The following is a 25,776-nucleotide window of genomic DNA, read 5'->3' on the forward strand; positions in this document are numbered from 1 at the left end:
AGAAACAGCTGGAGAGACTTTTAAAGTGTGGGATCCTCTGGCCTTGCCAGTCGCCTTGGAACACGCCCCTCTTGCCTGTCCAAAAACCAGGCACAGACAACTACCGGCTGGTTCAGGACCTGCAAGCAATAGACCAGGTAACTGTCACCATACACCCAGTGGTCCCGAACCACTATACACTTTTGGGGCTCATTCCTGCTGAAGCCACCTTTTTCACCTGTTTGGACCTTAAGGATGCCTTTTTCTGCATCCGCCTGGCCCCCAGCAAAGCCAATTGACCTTTGCCTTCCAATGGGAGGATCCTGAAAATGGTGACAAGGGCCAATTAACTTGGACCAGGTGGCCTCAGGGGTTCAAACCCACCCCCCCAACCATTTTTGGCAGTGACTTAAAAGCCTTCGTGGTGGATCAATACAACTGTGTCCTGCTTCAGCACAGGGATGACGTGGTGCCAGCTGGGAGGTCCCAGGAGGGCTTCATGGAAGGAACTCAGCAGCTCCTTACCCTCCTATGGAAAACCGGTTACAAGGTCTTAAGAAAAAAGGCCCAGATCTGTCAGGAAAAGGTGAAGTATCTTGGCTTCCACCTGTATCGGGGTAGCGCAACCCAGGCCAGAGAGGAAGCAGGCTGTTTGCCAGCCCAAAACCTGACGCTAGGTTTGAGAGTTTCTTGGGGCTGTAGGTTTCTGTAGGATCTGCATACCTAACTTTTCAGTCCTGGCAAAACCCCTCTATGACACTACAAAAGGGGGAAGAGAGGGAGCCCCTGATGTGGGAATCAGTACAGCAGAAGGCCTTCGAGGAACTAAAGCAAGCCCTTACTAATGCGCCTGGTTTAGGGCTCCCAGACATGACCAAGCCTTTCTCTCTGTATGTCCATGAGTGCATTGGACTCCCTGGGCCTGACCTAACTCAGATATTGGGGTCATGGCATCGCACGGTGGTATACCTCTCCAAGAAACTTGACTCTGCAGCCCAAGGCTGCCCCCCCCCCCGCCACCCCCGCTGCCTATAGGCACTAGCAGCCACGGCCCTCATAGTGTCTGAGGCTGACAAGTTAACTATGGGACAGGAATTGAGAGTCCGAGTGCCACATTCAGTATTGACATTAATGGGATACAAGGGACAGTCCTGGCTAACCAACGCCAAGATGGTCAGATATCAGGGAATGTTATGGGAGAACCCACGCATCCATCTGGAAGTAATGCCGACCCTGAACCCTGCAACTCTATTGGCTGTTGGGCCAGGCCAGCCAGACCATGACTGTATTGAAGTCATGGAAGAGGTGTTCACCAGCTGACCAGACTTGAGGGATCAGCCCCTCAGAGACCCTGACACTGAATATTTCACTGATGGTAGCAGTTCTGTAAAAAGGGGAGAGCGTCTTGCAGGTTATTCTGTGGTGATACTGAACTCTGTCATTAAAGCAGAGCCCCTGCCGAAGGGGACTTTGGCACAAAAGGCAGAGCTAATTGCTCTAACCCGAGCCCTGCAACTGGCGGCAGGGATACGTGTTAATATATACACAGACTCTACATATGCCTTCACCACCCTCCACATACGTGGGGCCTTATACAAAGGGGAGAGTCTAATAAACTCCGGAGAAAAGGACATAAAATATGGTGAGGAAATCCTTGAACACTGAGATGCTGTGGGCCCCTAAAAGTGTGGCAGTCATGTATTGCCGGGGACATCAAAGGGGAGACACCATGGCTGCATGGGGAAACCGAAAGGCAGACCAAGAGGCAAAGCTAGCAGCTTCCAAAGGAGTAACAAAATCAGCGGTCTTAACCACCACACTGTTCCGTAACCCACTGACAGAATGGGACCCTAATTACTCACACCATGAAAGTACTTGGTTTAAGACTGAAAATGGAAAGTACCTCCCAGGTGGACAGTGGAAATCTGAAGACGGCTGAGTGACAATTCCTGAGGCCCTGGCTCCAGCCTTTGTCAAGCAGTTCCATCAGGAGACTGCTATTGGCCGCACAGTCCCTGAAACAATGTTAGGCCGATATTTCTACATCCCTCGACTCTCCAGCATAGCTCCGGTGGTATGTGAGCAGTGTGAAACCCACACCCGGAATAACCCATGTCAGGGACGCAAGGCTGCTCCTGGGGTGCAGAGTGTCGGGGGAGCCCCATTTGAAAATGTGATGGTGGACTTCACTGAGCTACCCCGGGCTTGGGGCTGTAAATATCTGTTGGTCTTTGTATATACTTTCTCAGGCTGGGTGGAAGCCTTCCCTACTTGCACAGAAAAGGCACATGAAGTGGCCTGAATTCTTCTAAAAGAAATCATCCCACAATCTGGGATCCCCATCACTATGGGTTCAGACAACGGGCCAGCGTTCAAGGCTGAGGTCGTGCAGCTGGTGGCAACAGGGCTAAAGATCGCCTGGAAGTTATACTCGACATACCGACCCCAGAGCTCCGGGAAGGCGGGACAAATGAACAGAACCTTGCAGCTACAATTAAGTAAACTGTGCCAAGAAACCCACCTACACTGGGACCAGGTGTTTCCAATAGCCTTGTTTAGAATCAGATGCAGCCCCCATAAGCAAATAGGGGTTTCCCCTTATGAAATCCTTTATGGGTGCCCTTCACCAATTATTAAAGAGGTAAGGGGGGATTTAAATGAGATAGGCAATTTAACCCTAAGGCAACAGAGCTCTGGGCTCTACTCTAACTGCCCTACACCTATGGGTTAAAGAGCAATGGCCTGTGAGTCTGACCACAGATGCTCACTCCTTTGAGCCAGGAGGTGCTGTATGGGTAAAGGAGTGGAATGTTCAACCACTCAAACCCCTTTGGAGGGGCCTGTTCACTGTCATTTTGTTCACCCCTACTGCAGTAAAAGTAGCCGAGGTGGGTCCCTGGATTCATCACAGCAGAGTGAAGCCGGCATCCTGGGACTGGGAGTGCATTCCTGATCCATCCACGCAGTGTAAGGTGACCATACGAAGAAGCAATCTGCAACGCCAGAGACTCCGGCAGGGGACCACTGCCCTGCATTAGTCACTCCAGAAGCTGACCAATCTATGCACGACAGAAGCTTGAGGAATCGCCGGTCCAGTGAAATAAATAAATTGTCCTTATTTCCTATATCTGCCTTCTTACTGTGATGCACTGTCACCCCTTGTTTCTCACTATTGCAACTTTTCCCCCTACTTTTTGCTATTGGATTGGCAGAGGTTGCCCCAGTCAGCTGGAAATGTGGCAAGAGGTTTCTGTTAGCAGCCACTTTCACCCACTTATGTGACCCATGTATTCGCATAACCAGGTCAGGCCAAGGAGTCACTTGGACCTTACTGTACCATACCCATTTCTCATGGCAGGGAAGGACCGTGGGGACATGCATACACAATGAGTCCACCTATTCCATCTGCCACCGGGGAAGTCAATACACTTGCTTTAACCCACAATACTCCCCAAATGAAGATTGGTTACAAGTCTGACCTTCTCGGGAGGTGGGGGGAGTCTTGGTTCACCATCATTAACCCAGAAGACTACAAATGGCAATGGGGCACCCGAATTGACATCCGAATCTATGGGCGAGGCAGACCCAAGGACTGTGCTATATTTCAAGACGGTCACTACACCACCCATACGACCACATCCCATCAAGTCTTCCACTCCTTCTGTAAGGGAATAAGAAGTAGTCCCCTCCCATTTCAGTCCCAGCAAGGAACTTGTTTCTAGTCTGGGCAGAGACTACAGCCCAGACCCTAAAGATCTCTTCATGCTATGCATGTGGGGGAACCAGCATGGGGGAACAATGGCCATGGGAGGCCAAGGGATTAGATCCCCTCAAGCCTTATAATGGAACAAAATATCCCAGCTCTACTACCGGGGTTTGGCTCCTCAAAACCTCAGTCATTGGGAAGAACTGTCTTGTCCGATGGGGAAAAAATTTCACCATCCCTGTTGGAAACTTAACATGCCTAGGCCAAAGGTTTTATAATTCAACCACCTGGGAAACCCAAGGGTGGGGGTCCCCGGGTCACCTTGAGCCAGACCCTCGCCCCTTGTTTAACTTCTCTCATCTCCAAGAGGACTGGGACAACACTGATGCAGCCATCAAATGGCAGGCCCCAGGTAGACTATACTGGGTATGTGGGAGAACAGCCTATACAGTACTTTCCTTAGGCTGGCCAGGGTCATGAGTGCTGGGGACTATCCATCCATCTTTATTCCTACTCCCACTTGCAAGGGGAGAACATCTGGGAGTTCAAATATATGGAGATAGAGAGGCTCAAAAAAAGTGGCATGCCTTGAAAATTGGCAAATGGAAAGATAATGAATGGCCTCCTGAGCATATAATCCATTATTATGGCCCTGCCACCTGGGCAGAAGGTGGGTCCTGGGGCTACCGCACTCCCATTTACATGCTAAACCACATAGTCAGACTGCAAGCAGTTGTAGAAATTATAACCGATGAAACTGACAGAGCTCTTAATAGTCAAGCAACAAACCAAAATGCGCAATGCCATTTATCAAAATCGCTTGGCCTTAGATTACCTGCTTGCTTCTGAGGGAGGTGTTTGTGGAAAATTTAACCTGAGCAACTGCTGCCTACAGATAGATGATGAGGGAAAAGTCATAGAGGAGATCACAGATCAAATGAGGAAGGTTATTCATGTCCAGTCCAGACTTGGAAAGGTGAAAACCCCGGGGAGTTATTTGGGATGGTTTTCAACTCTTGGGGGGATTCAAAACCCTCATAGGAATTATCCTCCTAATTTTGGGAGGGTGCTTGATCTTACCCTGCTTAGCTCCCTTGATTGTGCAGTCTGTCTCCAGTCTCATTGAGGCTATGGTTGAGAGAAAAACAGCCGCTCATGTAATGAGGTTATGGAAATATAAAAAGAAAAGATGCATGGTATGGCCTCAATCTTTTTGTATTTGTTGAGGCCCATTTTGTGACCTAATATGTGATCTCTTCTGGTGAATGTTCCATGTGCACCTGAAAACAATGTATTCTACTTTTTTAGGATGGAATGTTATGAATCTATCTGTTAAGTCCATTGGGTCCAGTGTGTCATTCAAAGCCACTAGTTTTTGCACATGCACAAGTGAGCGGGGGAGGGGCACAGAGAGAGGGAGATTATCCCAAGCAGGCTCTCCACACTTAGCACGGAGCCTGATGCGGAGCTCCATCTCACCACCATGAGTCGTGACCTGAGCCGAAATCAAGAGTCGGACGCTTAACCAACTAAGCCACCCGGGTGCCCTGCATGTTCATTATTTCTTAGTGAAAGAGGTCACTACAACAGTCCAAGTTAAAGGGTGTGGCAGCCTAACTACCAAAGTGGGAAGATTCTAAAAATCCTTAAGAAGTAGAATCAACAGGAGTTGATGACTCAGTAGATGTTGGGGATTAAGAAGAGAAGAGCATTAAGGATAACTTCAGGTTTCTGCTTTGAGCAGCTGGGTAGTACCTTCACTTAGGTGAAGGTTACTGGAGGAGGCACAGGTCTGGGAGGGCATATCAGTTCAGTTTTGGCTTTTAGATTTGATGTGCCTCTGAAACATCCAAACAGAAATGGTAAGTCCAAGCCAAATATTTGGATCTGGGCTAAATATAAAGATGAGAGTGAACATTTATAGATGAAACCAGGGGAATGAACAAGATCAGCAAGGAAGAAGCACCAAGTGTGTTCTTAGAGGCCGGAACCCTGTGGAACTCCAAGTTAATGACTAGAGGGGAGAAAGGACTGAGCAGAAGTAAAATGAGAGGAAGGCGAGAGGGAGATTAAAAAAAAAAAAAAAAAAAGACAGAAGCCAAGGGAGAGCATTTCAGAAAAAGGGAAGTGTTATGTCTTTATGAGGTTTTGATAACTGTTGAAGATTCAAGGAAGATAAAAATGGAAACAGGTCCACTGATTTTGTTAGTTACTTCATAAAAAAAGCTTCAATAGAATGGTAAGGAAAAAAGACCATAGTGGAGAGGTTGAAAAGCCAAAAACATCAGATATGTTTCAGAACTTTTACATAATATAAAAAGCTCATCTAAGCCAGGCGCATTCTTCTAAAATTTAGCCAGCAGCAACTGGCTTCCCTAAAAAAATAAAAAAATAAATAGATGTTCCCAAATGAAAGAACATTGGACTCTTCAAAACTGCCTGAAGAGCTCTGTTTGTTTATTTACAGTGAAGCAAATTGGTATAATGATTACTTTTTCATCTGCTTTTACAACTTGCTTTTGCTGTCCATTAAAGCACATACTTAGAATACAGAGAAAATGTACTCTCATATTGCTAGTAGAAAGCAATTTTGCAATATGCATCAAAAATTCAAATGTGATCCAGCACATGTAATAGTCTGACCCAGTAACTACATTCCTCAAAGTTTATCCAAAAGATACTGCATACTAAATAAGTATTCAAAGATGGAAATTTAGGGATGTGTGTCTAACAGGAAAAGTCTAGAAACAACTTAAACATCCATAAAAATTAAATACAAAATCGATTAAGTAAAATCATGGTATACACAATAAGACACTAATCAGTTATCAAAAAACCTAAGGCAGCTCTATGCACAATAATAGTACCTGGGTGCAGGATCATACTCACAAGTTTCCAGGCACCAATCATATACTAACTCATTAAACTCTAACAATCCTATGAGAAAGATGTTACTACTATCTCCATTTTAAGGATAGGGAACCTGTAATTTATCTAAGACTGCTAGATAAATTGTGGGAGATGGGATCTGAACTCAAGCAGTCTGATTCCAGCATCCATGCTTTTAACCACTACATGTCTATAGTGACAAAGAAGATAGTCATCATATGTTATTAAATGAAAGAGTCTTGTTCATCAGCAATTTTTGAAAGAAAACAGATGTTCATCCTTTTACATTGTTCTGGATTTACCTCTCAGTTCCCATCATCTTAACTGTAATCATCAAACCCGTGTTAAAAAATCTGTATGCACATATACATATATATGTATGTAGATAGGTAATGCATGCTTACATATTCATAGACGAAAGCATGGAAGGAAGATCTTACACTGAACTTTTATTATGGTTACCTCTAGGGATGGAATCATGAATGGATTTTCTTTATCTCTATGTTTATATGCACACATAAGACATCAAATGAACCATTGTCTGAATGCAAAGAACCTATTCTGATAAAAAATTCTCAGCCAACATGAACTGGCTAAGATTAATTCTGATTGATCACGTCTAATCTATTACAATGTACTATACGCTGTGATTATTGAACGTTTCATATGATAAATTAAATTTGGGGGAATATATCTAACCTACCTAATGGACACTGCCAATATCCTAAATGATCTGATGATGCTATGTACTATAGTGAATCATTCTTTTAGCTCAAAGCTTTTCCATGAAGACTATTTCTAACCCAAAAGAAAGCAGCTCCCATTCAGAAAGTAGGTGCCTTTAAACCATACTGAGCAACAGAGACCGTCACCTATAATTATGCTGCTTAAAAATATTATAAATTCAGCTTTGCCATTACTAAGCCAAAAGACTTTAGGCAACCTGGGGTCTTGGCTCCCTCAGTTATCAGCTGCGGGAGAGAATTATATAGTTTTCTCTGGTTAACACAATTCACAATTCTCTTACAAATAACACCTGGATATTTAATGTGCTAAATACACATTATACTTATGGATAATGTGCTAAATACACATTAACTTACGGATAACTTATGTTGCGCTCATAAGCATTTTGAACTGTCCCTAAGTTTGTTTTATTTAATATAAACAAATATACATTATTTTATATGGCTTCTTAGATTAGAAGCTAAAAGTTAGTCACTGTCATATGTTTGGGATATTCTTTTTCCAGGTGGAAAAAGATCTGGTCCCGGCAATCAGATCAATTTGGTACACTTCAATTCAGTCTATATATACTGTCTCTAAGACAGCTCCAAGATTCATACAAGGAAGGGATGTAAATATGGGCCACTAGTGGGAAAGCTCTCCTTTTTACCTTCTCTAACTAGGCAAGTTCTCCAAGATGACACTAGATGAACATCCACGTATTGTTACAGAAGATACAAAAACCTTTCTGCCCTGTGGCCAGAGAATGTCCTCTGCACAGGTGACATCAGGTTAACATGGACAAAAATAAATGAAAATAATGCAATCAAACCAAAAGAACCTGCTAATCAGGAAGATAACTGCCCAGGCAGATACACTGCTGACACAGAGTATAGGTCAAATATACTTATTGGAGGAAATCCTGGGTGACCCCCAAAAGACAGAGTAAGTGTGTGCTAAGAGCACCAGTAAAGAAGAGTCAGCAAAATAATGAAGAAAGGCATTTTGGGAAAGATATAATATCTGAGGCTTAAAAACAAATTAGACAAGATAGGACAAATCATAACTTTGTTGGACTCCCTTACACTTGCTTTACGGCTAAGTATTGTTTGTTGTCTGAATTACATAAAACTTTGACTGCTTGGGCATTCTAAAAGTCTTATCCCAGCCCTATACCGAAAGTTCTTAGGAAGTTTTTGGTTTTGATTTGTTCTAACGACAAAAAACAAATAAAAAAAATTAGAGGTAGAGATCCATGACTTCATTAAAAGACACATGCAAATATGTTTTTGTTATTTTATTAAAAACATTTTTTTAATGTATATTTATTTTTGAGAGAGAGAGTAAGTGAGCAAGCGGAGGGTTAGAAAGAGAGGGAGACAGAGGATCCAAAGTGGGCTTGGTGCGGACAGCAGACAGCCCAACGAGGGGCTTGAACCCATGAACTGTGAGATCACGGCCCAAGCTGAAGTCAGACACTTACCTGACTGAGCCACGCAGGTGCCCCGTTTTTGTTATTTTATTGGAGAAATTTTAAATATTTTCCTAACTTCCAAAATAACTTTAGTATAAGAATTGTTCATATCTAAACTCAAAACTCAAAATAACTTTAGTATAAGAATTGTTCGTATCTAAACTCATTATTGAATGAACAATTTAAAGTACAATTTATGAACTTCACAAAAAACAGATGTTTAACAGAATAAGAGGTGAGGAGAGTACCCCACTTCTTGATGTACACAAGACCCATATTATGTCACGTCTTTGTTTTGGGTCAAGGTATTTAAGTACGGAAATAAAATATCCAGTGGCTCTCTGAAGACTTCAAGTCATTATCTTTTGGAAAATTTGGAAGAATGATGGGGAAGCTAGAAACAAATTCTGAGTTACCCTGTGAATATAACTGTAATCACAATAATGACAGCTAACATTTATTAGGCAATAAAATGTTCTAGACACTATATTAAGGATTTTTATATATCATCATATTTAATTCTTACAATAATCCCATAAATTAGTGTCTATTATTATCTCAAAACTCAGGGTCTGTGCACTTACAGCATTTTGCCCAAGGTCGTACACCAGAGCTGAAATTAGATCCAAATCTGTCCAAGTCCAGGGTCTGAAATTTTAACAACTATGTTTTATGGGGAAAGGGTAAGTCTGCATTTTTTTTTTTAATAAATAAGGCAATTTTCGCCTTCAGTAACAGAATGTCATCTCTGACGGAAGGACAAAAACTGACTGACTGGATTACTTTCAGCAACTCTGCAGCAAATGTCTTGCTATTACCACACTGTTAAAGCTGCACGGATATGTTGATATAAAATCCAACAAGGTAATTATAATTGAATTCTAAAGTGCTTATAAGTTTCTAGCTCTCAGAGAAAGAGGTGCAAATTGAAATGTAGCAGTTTCTTTTTTAGTCAGTATATTATAAAAGCTTGCTAATAACTCAATTCTATGTTTAGGTACCTTCAGGGATGTTATCATGGTAAGAAATATTTTAAGAAAAAGGCTGGCATCATTTTGACAGAAAACAGGTTTTAAATTTTTCTCTTACATCATCCAACTCATATGAATGAAAACAACTTTATATGTTACTGGAAGGAGTGCTAGGATAGTAAAATTAAATAGATTATAAGAAAAACAAAGACACAAACTCTAAATAAACAACAAAGGAGAGAATCAGAGTTCCTCACAAAAGTCTTCTGTTGTGTTCAAGAATCTAGAATGAGTCAAAGGCTATACATTTGAATTATGCCCAATTTAAAGATAAAAACAGACTTACCTTTAGGAGAGCCAAGGCTACATGAAAGATAATATTCAAACCCTGAAATAGAAAAAGAGAGTCCAAATCAATACTGCCACATCTACCACTATTTTATTAAGTTTCCCCAAGACTTCCATGCATCTCTAATAAAATCCCTAATTGCTTTTATCTTCACATACAATAATAATTAAACAATGAGATTTTTTTTTGAAAGGTATTTTCCTTCTCTGAGGCTTACTGCACATTTTTGGTGCCATTTAATTAACATTCACATAAAATGGTTATTTTTACAGTAAATTATTTTCCTTCAATCCTTCAATAAATTATTCAATACATTATTTTTCCTTCAATTTCTGGATTATCTGCATGGGTCTAAGGCTTGTGAAAGTCAAGTTCTTTGATCAAGATGGCAGTGATGCAGAAGTCTAAACTTATTCCATGGAATTCCTAAGTCCCAGTATATACATCTTGGTGAGGTAAAAGGCCAGCAGCAGACAAAACAAAACAAAACAATGTTGCTGATAACTGGGACGGGTTGTATGGGAGGAGCTGTAAGCATCTCACTGGATTTCCACCACTGTTCTTATTGCTTTAGTTCTTGTTTGCTTTCAAGTAGTATTCGTGCAACTAGAGGTGTAATTAGGGGCTATCCGCTAGACTTCCTTTTCCTTTTTTCCCCCCTGAAACCCAAAGCAACATCTCTTTAGGAAGAAACAAATTAAACACCTCGTTAAGAAGTCTTACTGGAGCTGAATTCTGAGCTCTGAGCTCAGCCCAGGGGCTCTGAAGTGATGTTGAGATGTTAAATTCAAAAATACAGGACATCTTAAATGCTCAAGATGACAATCAGAAACAAAGTTGCCATGAAATATGCCATTTCCTCCCATGGAAGTCACCATACAGGAGAAGAAAGATCTTTCAGGTATGAGTTGACATCTCCCATGAGTCCAGGGTCTGTCTTTGTGCCTTCATCTTGGTCACAAATACAGTCTATCTGCCTTTTAGATATGGCATTGTACCAGATGTGTTACACAAAGAACTACTATACCAGATGTATTATGCAAAGAAATTTTTTTTTAAAGTTTATTTATTCATTTGAGAGAGAGACAGCGAGAGAGAGAGATGCACAGAGAGAGAGGGAGAGACAGAATCCCAAGCAGGCTCTGCACTGTCAGCACAGAGCCTGTCATGGGGCTCGACCTCACGAATGATGAGATCATGGCCTGGGCCAGAACCAAGAGTCTGACAATTCATCCTACTGAGCCACCCCGGTACCCCTACACAAAGAACTTCTAATAAACCATCCTTTTCCTATGTCCAAAATCAGAAGCGAGGATTAAAACTAGATACTTAGAGTGAATCCCTATTATAATTTGCTTAACTTTCATAGTGAACTACCCAAAATATGATTTAATGGTATAAGGGGTGAATGATTAATACGAAATATTTGGTTCGAGGTCTGGGGTTTACTCTGTTAATTCTTTAAGAACTAAAAGCAGCAGGAAGTATAACCAGGCCAGAAGACAAAAGCAAATCATCACAGTTCATTATCACACCAAGCAATGATTCTGGACTTGATCACAATTTATCAATTAGAAAAAAGGAGACTATTGTAGATCAAAAAACCTGGGTTATAATGAAGCAAAATTTGCTTTCCTAATCGAAATTTGTTTTTTAATCTCTTAAAAAAATTTTTTAATATAATTTATTGTCAAATTGGCTTACATACAACACCCAGTGCTCATCCCAACAAGTGCCCTCCTCCATGCCCATCACCCATTTTCCCCTCTCCCCCACCCCCATCAACCCTCAGTTCGTTTTCTGTATTTAAGAGTCTCTTACGGTTTGTCTCCTTCCCTCTCTGTTTGTAACTTTTTTCCCCCTTCGCTACCCCATGGTCTTCTGTTAAGTTTCTCAAGATCCACATGTGAGTGAAAACATATGGTATCTCTCTCTGCCTGACTTATTTCACTTAACATAACACCCTCCAGTTCCATCCACGTTGCTGCAAATGGCAGGATTTCATTCCTTCTCATTGCCAAGCAGTATTCCATTGTATATACGTAAATCTGGGCCCTCACCCATTAACTGCTGTGCGCTGTTGCCAAAACGCACAGGCCAAGCCTGCTGCCCTGCTCTTTCCCCTCCACCCCACATCACAGCTGCTCGCCAGTGGTGAATTCTCACAACCCCAGTGCCTTATCAGTGGACTAAGTCCACTATGTCTCTGGATCTTGTTCTCCTAGTCACTGCTTAAAATGTAAGCCCCTCTTGTCTCCAGATCTCTAATCCTTATAATGCTCTGGTTTTTTCCTCCTAAGTTGGTCTCCCACCCCTCCTCTCCCTCCCAAATCCCTTCAGGGTACACTTTGGAGACTCCACATTCAACCGACTTTGCTATATTCTCAACCCCCTTGCTTTCGCAGGAATGGTGAAATCTCACAGATTCTCATAACAACCTGTATCATGATTCTCACTTTTCAGAATGTGAACTTGACTAGCCTAAGCTTATATATGGATTTAGTAGAAGCCCACGATCATCCCTCGCCTCTTAATGTCTAGTTTAAGGGCATTTTTACCACTCTGTGCTGGCATGACATACATAATACGTGCTTATTTGAGGACCAGAGGACTAAACTATACTAGCTATCCTAAAATTGCTGAGATTTATTCTTTTCCCAAGGGACCCAAGTAGAGCAATTTATTATCTCAAAGTCAAACTACTGGATAATAACTGAGCTGTGAAAAACACTAAGAACTTAGACATTTTTTAAAAAAAAGTTAAAGACCTCTAGAGAGCCAAAACAGCTCTAACACCACAAAAATTTGTTCAAATTTTAATTTCATATGCACTTTGAATTCGTTTGGTGATACGACTGTAGAGTTTATGGGTATCAGAAGTAGCCAGCTAAAGGACAAAGTGCATGGTAGATGGGATTAGAGACAAATAGCCTATAGAGACAGGTGTCAGAATTAAAATATTAGATCTGACAGAAATACAAGATACGTTTTTAAAAAAACTATTCAAATGTATAGTTGTCTGGGCCCATTTAGTGGAACCAATAATCCTACAGTTTACCTTAGTTCATGATGATAATCCGATAGTATTAATGAATGCTTCCATGTTCAAAATATTGTACTTAAGAAGGAAGCATAGCATGTGTTTAAATGAAAGTAAGTAATGTTTAGTTTGGGAAACTAAAGCGGTCCCTTTCAGTTACCAGAAACAATTTATATAGGGAAACTCTCTAAACCAGTTTAAGGTACTCCTGCATCTGCCATCCATAAAACATCCATAAAACAGACAGAAGTAAACACTTCACAAGCCTTAAACTAAAGTAGAAGAGTGTGGTCACACTGTGCAAACAGGATACAGCATTTGGTCAGTTTAAAATTACAGCACCACATATAGGTTGGCTTTGAGATGACAATGTCAGGGCAAGCTTTGGTCCTCAGACTTGGAGCCAACAATAAAGTGAATTATAAGGAAACAACCCTTCACTCTACCAAGCTACCACGAACGAAATCCCCTGTTGTTACTTAACTGTCCACCCACTCTTACATGATTCAATCTTTGACTAATTGAGCTGAAATCTATTTTTTGAAATACACTTTAAAAAGAGAAAGATGTCCTATATTTTCAAGATGCCTCTCCTTTTCAGGAATATGTGATCTGTAGCAATTTTTTAGGTACTGAGGGGTAAATAAGTGGTCCTAATAGGGCTCAAACAGTAAAACATTTGGAGAACAATGAAGAGTAAAAATAACGAATAAATGTGTTGTTGTGGCTACCTCTCATTTATGATACAAGGTCTAACTCCAAGTTCAATATAATAAATAAGGGCCAACATCCACATATTATCTATGTGCCAAGAGCTGAATTAATCACAATGAAAACATGCCCTTATTTCATCCCACAACCCTCAATTCCATTTTAATTCCATCCAAATGAAGATTTAGAGAAATCAAAGTAAGTTTCCCAAGGTCATACAGCTAATAGGTGGATTTTAAACTAAGCAGTGTAATTCTAGAAGTTGTTCTCTTAACCACCAAGTTAGAGAAGATGGCCCAATAAATAAGTGAATGGATGAATATATCCTTTAGTTGGGGGTTTTCAATGTGCCTTCTAACTCCCAAAGAATTAGTGATTCCTTCCCTTAAAAATTTTTTTTCTTAATGTTTATTTATTTTTGAGAGAGAGAGACACACACACAGAATCCGAAGCAGGTTCTAGGCTCTGAACTTTCAGCACAGAGCCTGATGTGGGGCTCGAACCCACGCACCGTGAGACCATGACCTGAGCTGAAGTTGGACACTTAAACGACTGAGCCACCCAGGTGACCCGGATTCCTTCCATTTAACGTAAATTTTGAAAGCAGAGGGTAGAAAGATAACAAATAGGTGACTTCTACCAAAACCAAATCTTGTAATTTACACCATGTCGAAAACACTCACAAAAAAGCAGCTGACTGCTTCCAGGATATAGGGCAATATAAACTCAGCATGCTGTGGCGAGAAAGGGTCACCACCTTCCTCCAGTGACAACACGCTGTTATCAGCCTCGTGTGCGTGAAGAAGTGTCTCCTTTACTGACTGGAAAGCTACGGTTTCAAAACTGAGTCATGGCCCGGCAAAATGTTCCCTTTAAAGAACACCTATAAGTAACTGCCCCAAATTAAATAGTTTCTCCGAAGCGCGGATCGCAGCGTTCCCGGGTAGGCCAACAATCGAGCACCCACAATCCCATGTGAAGGAAGGCTGACAGCACAGCGCTCACTGAAACAAAGACACGAACGTTTGGCTCTGATGAGCAGGCAATCGTGAGCTCAGAGGGAGCTGACAGACTGTGCGAGAAGCTGTCAAAAGCTACGTTGACAGCGCTGAGAGCAAATGCTAAAAAGGTAGTTAGTGCCAAACAGTGCCGACTGTGCTTCAGCACCCGGCTCCTCAGGGATCAAAATAAAAGGGAAATAAATAGTATGTGGGAATGGAAATCCTAACCACAAGGCAGGGAGAACCGATCAAACCAGAAGTAGCCAAGGTAAAGGGAGTGGCCCACAGACAAACATGGCCAATGCTAGAGGAAATGCAAGCTGCCCTTCCGACCCAACACGGGACATACCGTCCCAGGAAGTGGTGACGACTCAATGAAACAGCACAGAAAAAGCACATCACAGGAACTGAACACTTGCTAAGTATTCAGTAAATGCCAGCATACGTTATTAGGTTTGCATATTGATTGCCTGTCATGGCTGGTATTTTATATCTTTTTTTCACTTAATTCTCTGAGTAACTCCATGGCATATGTGTCACTGCCACCATTTTAGAGATGAGCAAACTGAGGCCCAGAGACATCACTCTGTTAGTAAATGGCAAAGCCAGGACTAGAACTTATGTCTGTCAGATTAAAAAAAAAATCCAGGGGCGCCTGGGTGGCTCAGTCAGTTAAGCGTCCAACTTCGGCTCAGGTCCTGATCTCACGGTCCGTGAGTTCGAGCCCCACGTCGGGCTCTGTGCTGACAGCTCAGAGCCTGGAGCCTGTTTCAGTCTGTGTCTCCCTCTCTCTCTGACCCTCCCCCGTTCATGCTCTGTCTCTCCCTGTCTCAAAAATAAATAAAATGTTAAAAAAATTAAAAAAAAAATCCATAGCTTTTTTTCACTAATTCAATACTGATTATGTTTGTCAGACAAAAAAAAAAAAAAAAAAAAAATTCCACATCCATCTACTGCAAATTCAGTGGGACTTTGGTTAGTGTCTGTAATGAATTAAGGACGTTCTTAATTCTTTGACACTTCTCCCATCCAGAAGTAAGGTCTTTGACCTCTCCTCTTGAATCTGGGAGAGTATACTACTGCTTTGCTCAACAGAATATGGTAGAAGTGAAGTTATGCCTATATTCTGGGCCCAAGCCTTAAGGGTATAAGCTTCCACTCCCTATCTCCTGGAGTGCTCCCCCCCACTCCCACCACGTGAAGGTCAGCCACCACCAGTTATATTTAGACCCTATGCTCTAAGAAGCTAAACAAAAAGTAAAGGGTCTGCAGGACAAAATGCCATCCATAAGAAACAGAGGCCAAAGGGGTGCCTGCCTGGCTCAGTCAGAAGAGTGTGTGGCTCTTGAGCTCAGGATTGTGGGTTTGAGCCCCATACTGAGTGTAGAGATTACTTAAAAATAAAAAAAATCTTGGGGCACCTGGGTGGCTCAGTTATCATGATCTCTCCCTTCCCGAGTTCGAGCCCTGTATCAGGCTCTGTGCTGATGGCTCAGAGCCTGGAGCCTGCTTTGGATTCTATGTCTCCCTCTCTTTCTGCCCCTCCCCCGCTCATGCTCTGTCTCTCGCTCTCAAAAATAAATAAACATTAAAAGAATTTTTGTTTTAAATAAAAACATCATAAAAAAGAAAAGAAAAGAAACAGAGGCCAAGAATCACCCAGGTGCCACACACGTGGATCAACAAGTCGTCCTGACAGTGAATCCTGCAGCCTCAGGTGCCCCAGTGGCTGCCATGTGGGTCAGAGGTAAACCACACAGCTGAATCTTTCTGAAATTCCTGATTTATGAAATTGTGAATAAAATGAATGGTTGTTTTAATTTTTAAAAGCCTTTAATTTTGAAATAATTTCAGATTTAGAAAAAATGTGCACAAATTGTGCCAAGAATCTCGGCATACCTTTAACTTGGCTTCATCAAATGTCAACGTCTCACATAACCACAGTACAACTATCAAAACCATGAAAGCAGTATTCAAATTTTGTCTGATGTCCCACTAATGTCCTTTTCTGGTCCAGGATCCAATCCTGGACCATGTCTTACATTATGCTGTCATGTCTCCTCAGTCTGCTTTCATCTAGGACAGATGGCAGATCAAAGTCTTTGTCTTTGATGAACTTGATACTTTCGAGGAGTACAGGACTCTATTTGGTAGAATGTCCCTCAATTTGTCTGATGTTTCCTTATGATGAGATTTAGGTTATGTATTCTTGGCACAAACAACCCAGAATCAATGTTGTGTCAGTCCATATCATATCAGGAGGCTACATATAATATCAACATGTCCCGCTTCAAAATCATTGTTTTAAAGCCACTCAGGTCTGGTGCAGCTTCTAATGTACATCAGGCAACCAGAACATAATCCCTCTGAGCTTCTCTTTGGGTGAGATAAATTTCTTACTTTTGTGATCTACAAAATGCATTTTTCCACACACACACACAAAAAGCGTGAGATAATTACCACGCAAACAAAAAGAAATACTGGCTGCTCTTAACACAGAGGTCTAATAGCAAGAATAGTGTAACACATTAGCCCAAAAGTATTTTACCTTATTTTCATTCTCATAGTGTAAGCATTTTAAAAATTCCATCTTTTAGGATGACTAAATAATGGAGTTTGATGGCGTACCCAGTAAAATCAGGTTGTATTCTAGGTTTAGGGTTTTGTTTCTGGATGCCCACTAGAGGTCAGGATTGCAGCACTGAAAACAAAGCAGCAGCTTAAAAAAGATGTCCGGGACCTTCACCACAGCCTTGCATATAAATTCATCTAAGTTCTAATGTTTGAAAGCCCTCACGGCCAAGTCCTCCCTTAGGCCTGCTACCTGTTCACTAATATAGTATAAAATACAAAAAAACTTGCATGATTCCAGCCTTCCCTTTCCCCCAGTTTCCTTAATGTTTTCCATTTTTACTATAGATTCATTTGTTAGTTTTCTCATGAGTAGAAAGAGTTCAAGAATGTGGAGGATAAGAAATAGATTTAACATATGAATGCATCTGTCTGGTTGTGGGTGTTTTGTTTTTTTTAATCTTTGCTTGACTTGCATTTGTTTTTATAAATGAACTACTGAATAAAGTTACTTCTTAATTATGAGTGACTGTGGGAAAAACTCTTAGTAGTTTGTGAAATCTGAATTAAATAAACCTTTTAGTAACAAAGGAGGTAAAATAAGAGAAATAGGTCAAATGAGAGGTTTTGACAAATATTTACCAAATCTGTGTGCCAGGCGTTCTGAAGACTGCTTAATATATATAATCACTTGCATGTTTACAGTGATGGATAGGTCATTTCTCCATCAATGGACTCCTAAACTAGGACTAGCGATAGAAATATAAATAAGCAACACATTAACCCTGGCTAATAAAGGAGAGGTGTGACCTGGAAAGCATTTTATGATGCCCTATTGGTAATGAACATTAGCAATTACCCTTCTGTTTTCAATCCCATTAAGTCATGATAAGCCCTGGATTATTCAGTATTCCAGCTACAATTATCAGTCAACCCATCCCAGGCTGTGGGGATGTTTTTGATGCCCTTCATAAAAACAAAGAAGACAAAGACTCCCACCAATCTCTAACTACCAGCTGATCTCAATCCTTCTCTCCCTCCAACCTCCTGCTAGAGTTTCCATTGACCCAATCCACCCTCTTTTTTAAAAAAATAAAAATGATCTCTAAAAACCCCAAAACACATTAGCCTAAATTCAACAAATACGTATAGAACACCAACTATGTATTCAATATGGCATGGAGGTGTTCTGAAAATTTAAAAGAAATATATTTTAAAAAATCAATAGATTTGGGGAGACAAGTCACTTGCAAAGGTTAGGGAACAGAGCACTATTTGGTACAATGTGTCAAGCTACTTTGCTGGGACTCCCCACAATCACACACCGCAGAAAAATGCAACAGGCAATTAAAATGTCCAGGAATAACTTGGGTTAAGAGCAGTGTGAAGTCTTCTTCGCAGCTTGACCTAATTCCAACTGATGAACTAAAACACAACAATGATGATGATGATGATGATGATGATGATGATATTAGCTACTAACATTTACGATCAATTAACATATGCCAATAATTGTTTTTAGAACACTAAAAATATCATTTAATTAAATCATGAGAATGTAGAAACTGAGGCACATTGCTAACGGTTCACCAACTCGCCCAAGATCACAAATGGTTGAAGCTGAGATTCAAAAATAGGTAGTCTATATCCAGAGACAGTGTTAGAAATGACCATGGCATACCATACATTTTCCTTAAATCTGAAGCTATTAAAGTCAGAATAAGATTGCTTTAAAGGTTAGCTGAATTAACAATGAAGATATTTTAATATTTAATTTTCAGACTAAACTGGCTCCAAAAGACCATTAGTTAAGAAATGTGTGAGACTGTATCAATTTATCATTAGAAGGTATATGTTAATATATCAACTTGTGCAACATTAAATATATGCTTGTGATGTAATAGAAAACATATTGGTTTCTGTTCCAGTTATGGGCACAGATATTCCTGAAACCCTTGTATTTTCCTAAGTAATAAGAACACTAAAAGCATCTCTTGTCCTAATATTAAGTCTCTGACCCCAATTCCTGACACAGGGCTCTTGAAACCCTTATAATTTCCTAGGAGTGTCTTTTGTTCTAATGAGGTGACCCTGGGTGGGCTCTTAAGGTAGCTCCTTGATGAGAGCCTGTCACCAGAAAGAAAAACCATGAGTGGAAGCTTGGAATTTCTCCCCTACTAACTCCCATTTTCTTGAGAAGGGAGAAGGGCTGAAAATGGAGTTATCAATTGATTCATCATAATTAATCACACCTACATTAAAATGTACGCCTCCATAAAAATCCCGATGGTACGGAGTTCAGGGCTTCCAGGTTGGCAGCATGTACATCCATGTACTGAGCATATGACACGCCTTTATGTGTCTCTTAAGGAACTGGTCAACCGTCTACATTACTGGTAAGTAAATGTTCCCCTGAGTTCTATAAGCTGCTCTAGCAAGTTGACTGAAACTAAGGAGGGGGTTATGGGAACTTGTGATTTGTAGCCAAAATGAACATAAGTTGTGGGTAATCTGGGGACCTACTTGTGTTTGACATCTTAAGTACAGTGGTAGCAGGCTTGGGGTACTGAGCCCTTAACCTGTGGGATCTCAAGGTAGATAGTGTTAGAACTGAGTTATGTTGTAGGTCACCCAGCTGGTGTTGCAGGAAAAGCCTTTACACATTTGGTGCCCAGAAGTGTCAGCAGTGAGGTGTTCCATGAGTGGGGTAGCAGTATGAGAGTAGAGGAGCCACACAAGGAAGAAACACACAGGAGATGGGCTGAACTGTCTTTCCTCTGCAATGCTAATCCAGGGAATCCCAGCCAGAAGACTTAGACCCACAGGTAAGTTGTAAGGTCCTCTGTGACAATGCTTTCAGCTGGTTGCTACCACATCATGTACCATCTGCTAAATGATCTGACACCTTTCCATGTACAGACACTACAGCACTTTTCTCTCTGCTGAATGCCGGGATTTCATTGGTGGCACCCACTGCCCACAAACTCCACCCTTTTTGGTGATCTCATAGCTGTGGGGAAATGAAAACTAGGTTCTTCTCAAGGAACTCCCCCATATTAGACCACGCCCTGAACCTCTGGACCTTCTGTATGATGTCTTCTCTACCTGGAACATCCTTCTTTTACTTAGCTACTCCTCTCTCTCTAGGTCCGAGATTAGATGCTAATTCCTCCAAGGAGGTTTTCTTGGCATTCCATGGCTGGGTTAGGTACCCCTTATTAGGGCTCTTTAAAAGCATCCTGGACTCTCCATCCATTGCTGTGTAACTACTCATTTATCTGTCTCTCTCTCCTTGTAAGTTGCATGAGGGCAGAACCCTGCCTGTATCTTTACTGATGTATTTCCATCACTCAGGACACTACCTGCAACAGAGTAGGTTCTCAGTATTAGCTGAATCAATAGATGTAATGAATAGGACTGTTGGAATCAAGGAAATAGAGCTTTCATGAGAATCAAGAATCATGAAATGTTCCTCAAAATAGCTTCTTTCTACAAGTTATTGATATTAATAGCATACTCCTTTTGGCTGGTGGGCCTCATTTGCAGGTTATTTGGAAAGAAAAACAGATTACATTCAGTTCCTTCTTAAACATGAAAAGCGAGCTTCTGAATAATAACATTAAAATTCAGACATGCTTTCTTTCATCTTCTACTATCCCAGAAGCTTCACTACCTCTTTCCAAATCTGAAAACAAGGGTATAATGCATCCGGGTGATGTTCTCAGGAAAGGAAAACCAATCACACGTTTATCACTGTCTTCGGAAACAAGCAGAAGCTGAAATTTTAAGTACTCCCAAAGGAGAACGAGGGGGGTGGGGAACCCAAACACAACTCAAGAACTTGCAGTCAAACATACAGTTGAGAGAATTTAAAAGACTCAAGATACCATATGTAATTTGCTTGGTGAGGAGTCTGGTGAAAGGCTGCAACCAGACTAACACACTCTGGATAGATGACTCCTACCCCATCCAAGGATGAAGTCCTGAGGTGTCTGTCATGCTGGGGAGCCGTTAATGAGTATATTCATCTTTGGTGACCCTTTTTCTTTCTTCTGTCCTCACTCAGTACATGGGTAAATGTTAGCGAAGCTTAAACACTAGAGACGACAGGGGCAGAAGTAATATAGGAGAGGCAAGTACCGAAAAAGAGTTTAAAAATTAAATCAGGTAAACAGCTCCACTGTTGCCTGCCACGTCTGTTTGAAGGATTTACTAATTATAGAAACTCACAATTTTTGATTTAATCACCAGATGGGGCATCTCTATCTTTTCTCCACCTCCTGCCCCCTGCCACTTAGAGCCCCCAGCAGACTGGTCTGAATAAAAAAATGTACTGCCAGCTTTAAGAATTAGGATGGACAGATGCTGGAGACAGCCAAGGAGCCCAAGTTTCACTCTGTCTCAGAGATAGGTGTGGCATCTTTCTGCCAAGAACTACATAGGATTTAGCACCAAACTAACCGCACCATTTCACAGCAGCCATTACTTGGTAAAATCTTAACTACAACCTTTATAGCACTTTGTGGCAGAGAACTTCCTGTGCAATTCAATTGTAACAATATCTTTCAGGTACAGAAGTTGATGTTACTACCTCCATTTTACAGAACACCTCAAATGTGCGAGGTGGTATTTTTAAATTCACGGAATTAGGACTGGAACGACAAGCTTCCTGATTCTAATCCAGCTCTTTTACCATCAGCTGAGTGGTTGACCTCCTGGGGTGCTTTTTGTTGTTGTTGTTTTAAATGTTTATTTTTGAGAAAGCGCAAGTGGGGAAGGGGCAGAGAGAGGGAGACAGGATTCAAAAAGGGCTCTGTGCTGACAGGCTGACATCAGCAAGTCCCATGTGGGGCTTGAACTCACGAACTGTGAGGTCATGACCTGAGCTGAAGTGAAAGTCTCAACTGACCCAGTGCCACCCAGGCACCCCTCCTGGGGGGGCTTTTATAAGACACTGAGGCAGGAGTTCAACCTTGGATCAAAGAAATATGAATTTCTTGGGGGTATAGCCTGTCCACTTGTATTTTTAAGAATTTCCCAGGAGTCTGATATGAATCCAAACTGAGAAGTGAGCAGTACCTAAAGTTTTCAAGCCAACTGCATGTTAGAATCACCTAGGAAGCTTTAATAATACCTCAAAGTCTACTTTAATTGGTCTGGGTGGGGCCAGGTGATTATAATATACAGCCAGGTGTGAGAATCACTGTACAATACCTCTAACAAGCACATCTTAAAATTCTTTAATTTAAAGTCCACCTCTAGCTACTTCATACTATTTAAAATGTTTCTGAGGGAGGGGCCAAGATGGCAGAACAGCAGGGAAGTTTTCTGTGTGTCTCTTGTCCCTGAAATACAGCCAGATCAACACTAAACCATCCTGCACACCTAGAAAACCGATTCGAGGATTAACACAACAATCTTCACAAACTGAACCAGAGAACTCAGCAGGTACTTGGCACAGAGAGGTGAACTGGGGGAGAAAACTGCAGAGGGCAGGGAGCTGGTTTTGCTTGTGGGGAGAGGACAGAGATGGGGGGGGGGAGTACGGGAAAGCACCCCCTCCCCCAAAGCACCTGGAGAGAAAAGGAAGATATGCAAGAGACTGAACAAAAAAAGGAGAAAGGAAAAAGGAGAGGGTTTAAATTCCATTAGGACTCTATAAACAGGGGGAGCACAGAGTCTGAAACTCTGCAGCTAGATACCTGGCTGTGCTCTGGTGGGAAGAGCAAATCTCCAGGAGGGGAGAGTGAGGTCTGAGCCACATGGGGAGAGGTGGTTCCCCTTCTGGGAGGACATTTGGTAGAGGCTGCCCTCAACAAGTACAAAAAGATCAAGATCATACCGTACGTATTTTCAGACCACAACACCATGAAACTCGAAATCAACCACAAGAAAAAATGTGGAAAGATAACAAATACTTGGAAACTAAAGACCATCCTACTAAAGAATGAGTGGGCTAACCATGAAGTTAAAGAGGAAATTAAAAAGTACATACAAGCCAATGAAAATGGTAACACCACAGCCTAAAACCTCTGGGACGCAGCAAAGGGAAGCATATAGCAATCCAGGCCTTCCTAAAGAAGGAAGAAAGGTCACAGATACACAACCTAACCTTATACCTTAAAGAGCTGGAAAAAGAACAGTAAATAACACCCCAAACCAGCAGAAGACAAGAAATAATAAAGATTAGAGCCAAAATCAATGCTAGAAAAACCAAAAAACCAGAACAGATCAATGAAAGCAGAAGCTGGTTCTTTGAAAGAATTAACAAAATTGATTTAAAAAAAAAAGTGTGATCAAAAAGAAAAGGGAAAGACCCAAACAAATAAAATCAAGAATGAAAGAGGAGAGCTCACAACCAACACAGCAGAAATAAAAACAATAATAAGAGAATATTATGAGCAATTATATACCAATAAAATGGGCAATCTGGAAGAAATGGACAAATTCCTAGAAACATATATACTACCAAAACTGAAACAGGAAGAAATAGAAAATTTTAACAGACTCATAACCAGTAAAGAAATCGAATTAGTAATCAAAAATCTCCCAAAAAACAAGAGTCCAGAGCCAGATGGCTTTCCAGGGGAATTCTACCAAACATTTAAAGAAAAGTTAACACCTATTTTCTTGAAGCTGTTCCAAAAAATAGAAATGGAAGGAAAACTTCCAAATTCTTTCTATAAAGCCAGCATTACCTTGATTCCCAAACCAGACAAAGACCCCACTAAAAAAAGAACTATAGAACAGTTTCCATGCTGAACATGGATGCAAAAATCCTCAGCAAGATACTAGCCAACCAGATCCAACAATACATTAAAAAAATTATTCACCACGACCAAGTAGGATTTATACATGGGATGCAGGGCTGGTTTAATATCCGCAAAAACAATCAATGTGATTCATCACATCAATAAAAGCAAGGACAAGAACCACATGATGCTCTCAACAGATGCAGAGAAAGCATTTGACGAAATACAGCATCCTTTCTCGATAAAAACCCTCAAGAAAGTAGGGATAGAAGCATCAAACCTCAAGATCATAAAAGCCATATAGGAAAGACCCAATGCTAATATCATCCTCAATGGGGAAAAACTAAGAACCTTCCCCTTAAGGTCAGAAACAAGACAGGGATGTCCACTCTCGCCGCTGTTATTCAATATAGTATTGGAAGTCTTAGCCTCAGCAATCAGACAACACAAGGAAATAAAAGGCATCCAACTCGGCCAAGAGGAGGTCAAACTTTCACTTTTCTCAGATGACATGATACTCTATATGGAAAACCTAAAAGATTCCACGAGAAACTGCTAGAACTGATCCATGAATTCAGCAAAGTTCCAGGATGTAAAATCAATGCGCAGAAATCAGTTGCATTCCTATACACCAATAATGAAGCAACAGAAAGAGAAATCAAGGAATTGATCCTATTTACAATTGCACCAAAAACCATAAAATAACTAGGAATAAATACCTAGGAAAAAACAAAAAGGTGAAAAATCTATACACTGAAAACTACCGAAAGCTTGAAAGAAATTGAAGAAGACACAAAAAAAAATGGGAAAATATTCCATGCTCCTGGATAGGAAGAACAAATATTGTTAAAATGTCAATACTATCCAAAGCAATCTACATATTCAATGCAGTATCTATCAAAATAACACCAGTATTCTTCACAGAGTTAGAATAAATAATCCTAAAATTTGTATGGAACCAGAAAAGACCCCGAATAGCCAAAGCAATCTTGAAAAAGAAAACCAAAGCTGGAGGCATCATAATCCCGGACTTTAAGCTATCCTACAAAGCTGTAATCATCAAGACAGTATGGTACTGGCACAAGAACAGATACTCAGATCAATGGAACAGAATAGAGAGCCCAGAAATGGACCCACAAACATATGGCCACCTAATCTCTGACAAAGCAGGAAAGAATATCCAATGGAATAAAGACAGTCTCTTCAGCAAGTGGTGTTGGGAAAACTGGACAGCGACATGCAGAAAAATGAACCTGGACCACTTTCTTACACCACACACAAAAATAAACTCAAAATGGATGAAAGACCTAAATGTAAGACAGGAAACCATCAAAATCCTCGAGGAGAAAGCAGGCAAAAACCTCTTTGATCCTGACCACAGCAACTTCTTACTCAACACATCTCTGAAGGCAAGGGAAACAAAAGCAAAAATGAACTACTGGGACCTCATCAAAATAAAAAGCTTCTGCACAGTGAAGGAAACAATCAGCAAAACTAAAAGGCAACTGACAGAATGGGAGAAGGTATTTGCAAACGACACATCAGATAAAGGGTTAGTATCCAAAATCTATAAAGACCTTATCAAACTCAACACCCAAAAAATAAAT

The 25,776-nt window shown here is 41.0% G+C and overlaps 1 protein-coding gene across 7 annotated transcripts in view; it reads right to left on the reverse strand.

The window, feature by feature from the left end:
• The window catches only part of RABGAP1L (RAB GTPase activating protein 1 like), a 755,477-nt gene that overhangs the window by 202,125 nt on the left and 527,576 nt on the right, over nucleotides 1-25,776 (reverse strand). For all 7 annotated transcript variants that reach the window (XM_027074244.2, XM_027074246.2, XM_027074243.2 and 4 more), the window contains one exon: nucleotides 10,092-10,133. In XM_027074244.2, coding sequence (XP_026930045.2) covers nucleotides 10,092-10,133 — 42 coding nt within the window. The remainder of the gene's footprint in view (nucleotides 1-10,091; nucleotides 10,134-25,776) is intronic.

The sequence above is a fragment of the Acinonyx jubatus genome, chromosome E4 (assembly GCF_027475565.1).
Source record: "Acinonyx jubatus isolate Ajub_Pintada_27869175 chromosome E4, VMU_Ajub_asm_v1.0, whole genome shotgun sequence".
Classification (NCBI taxonomy): Eukaryota; Metazoa; Chordata; class Mammalia; order Carnivora; family Felidae; genus Acinonyx; species Acinonyx jubatus.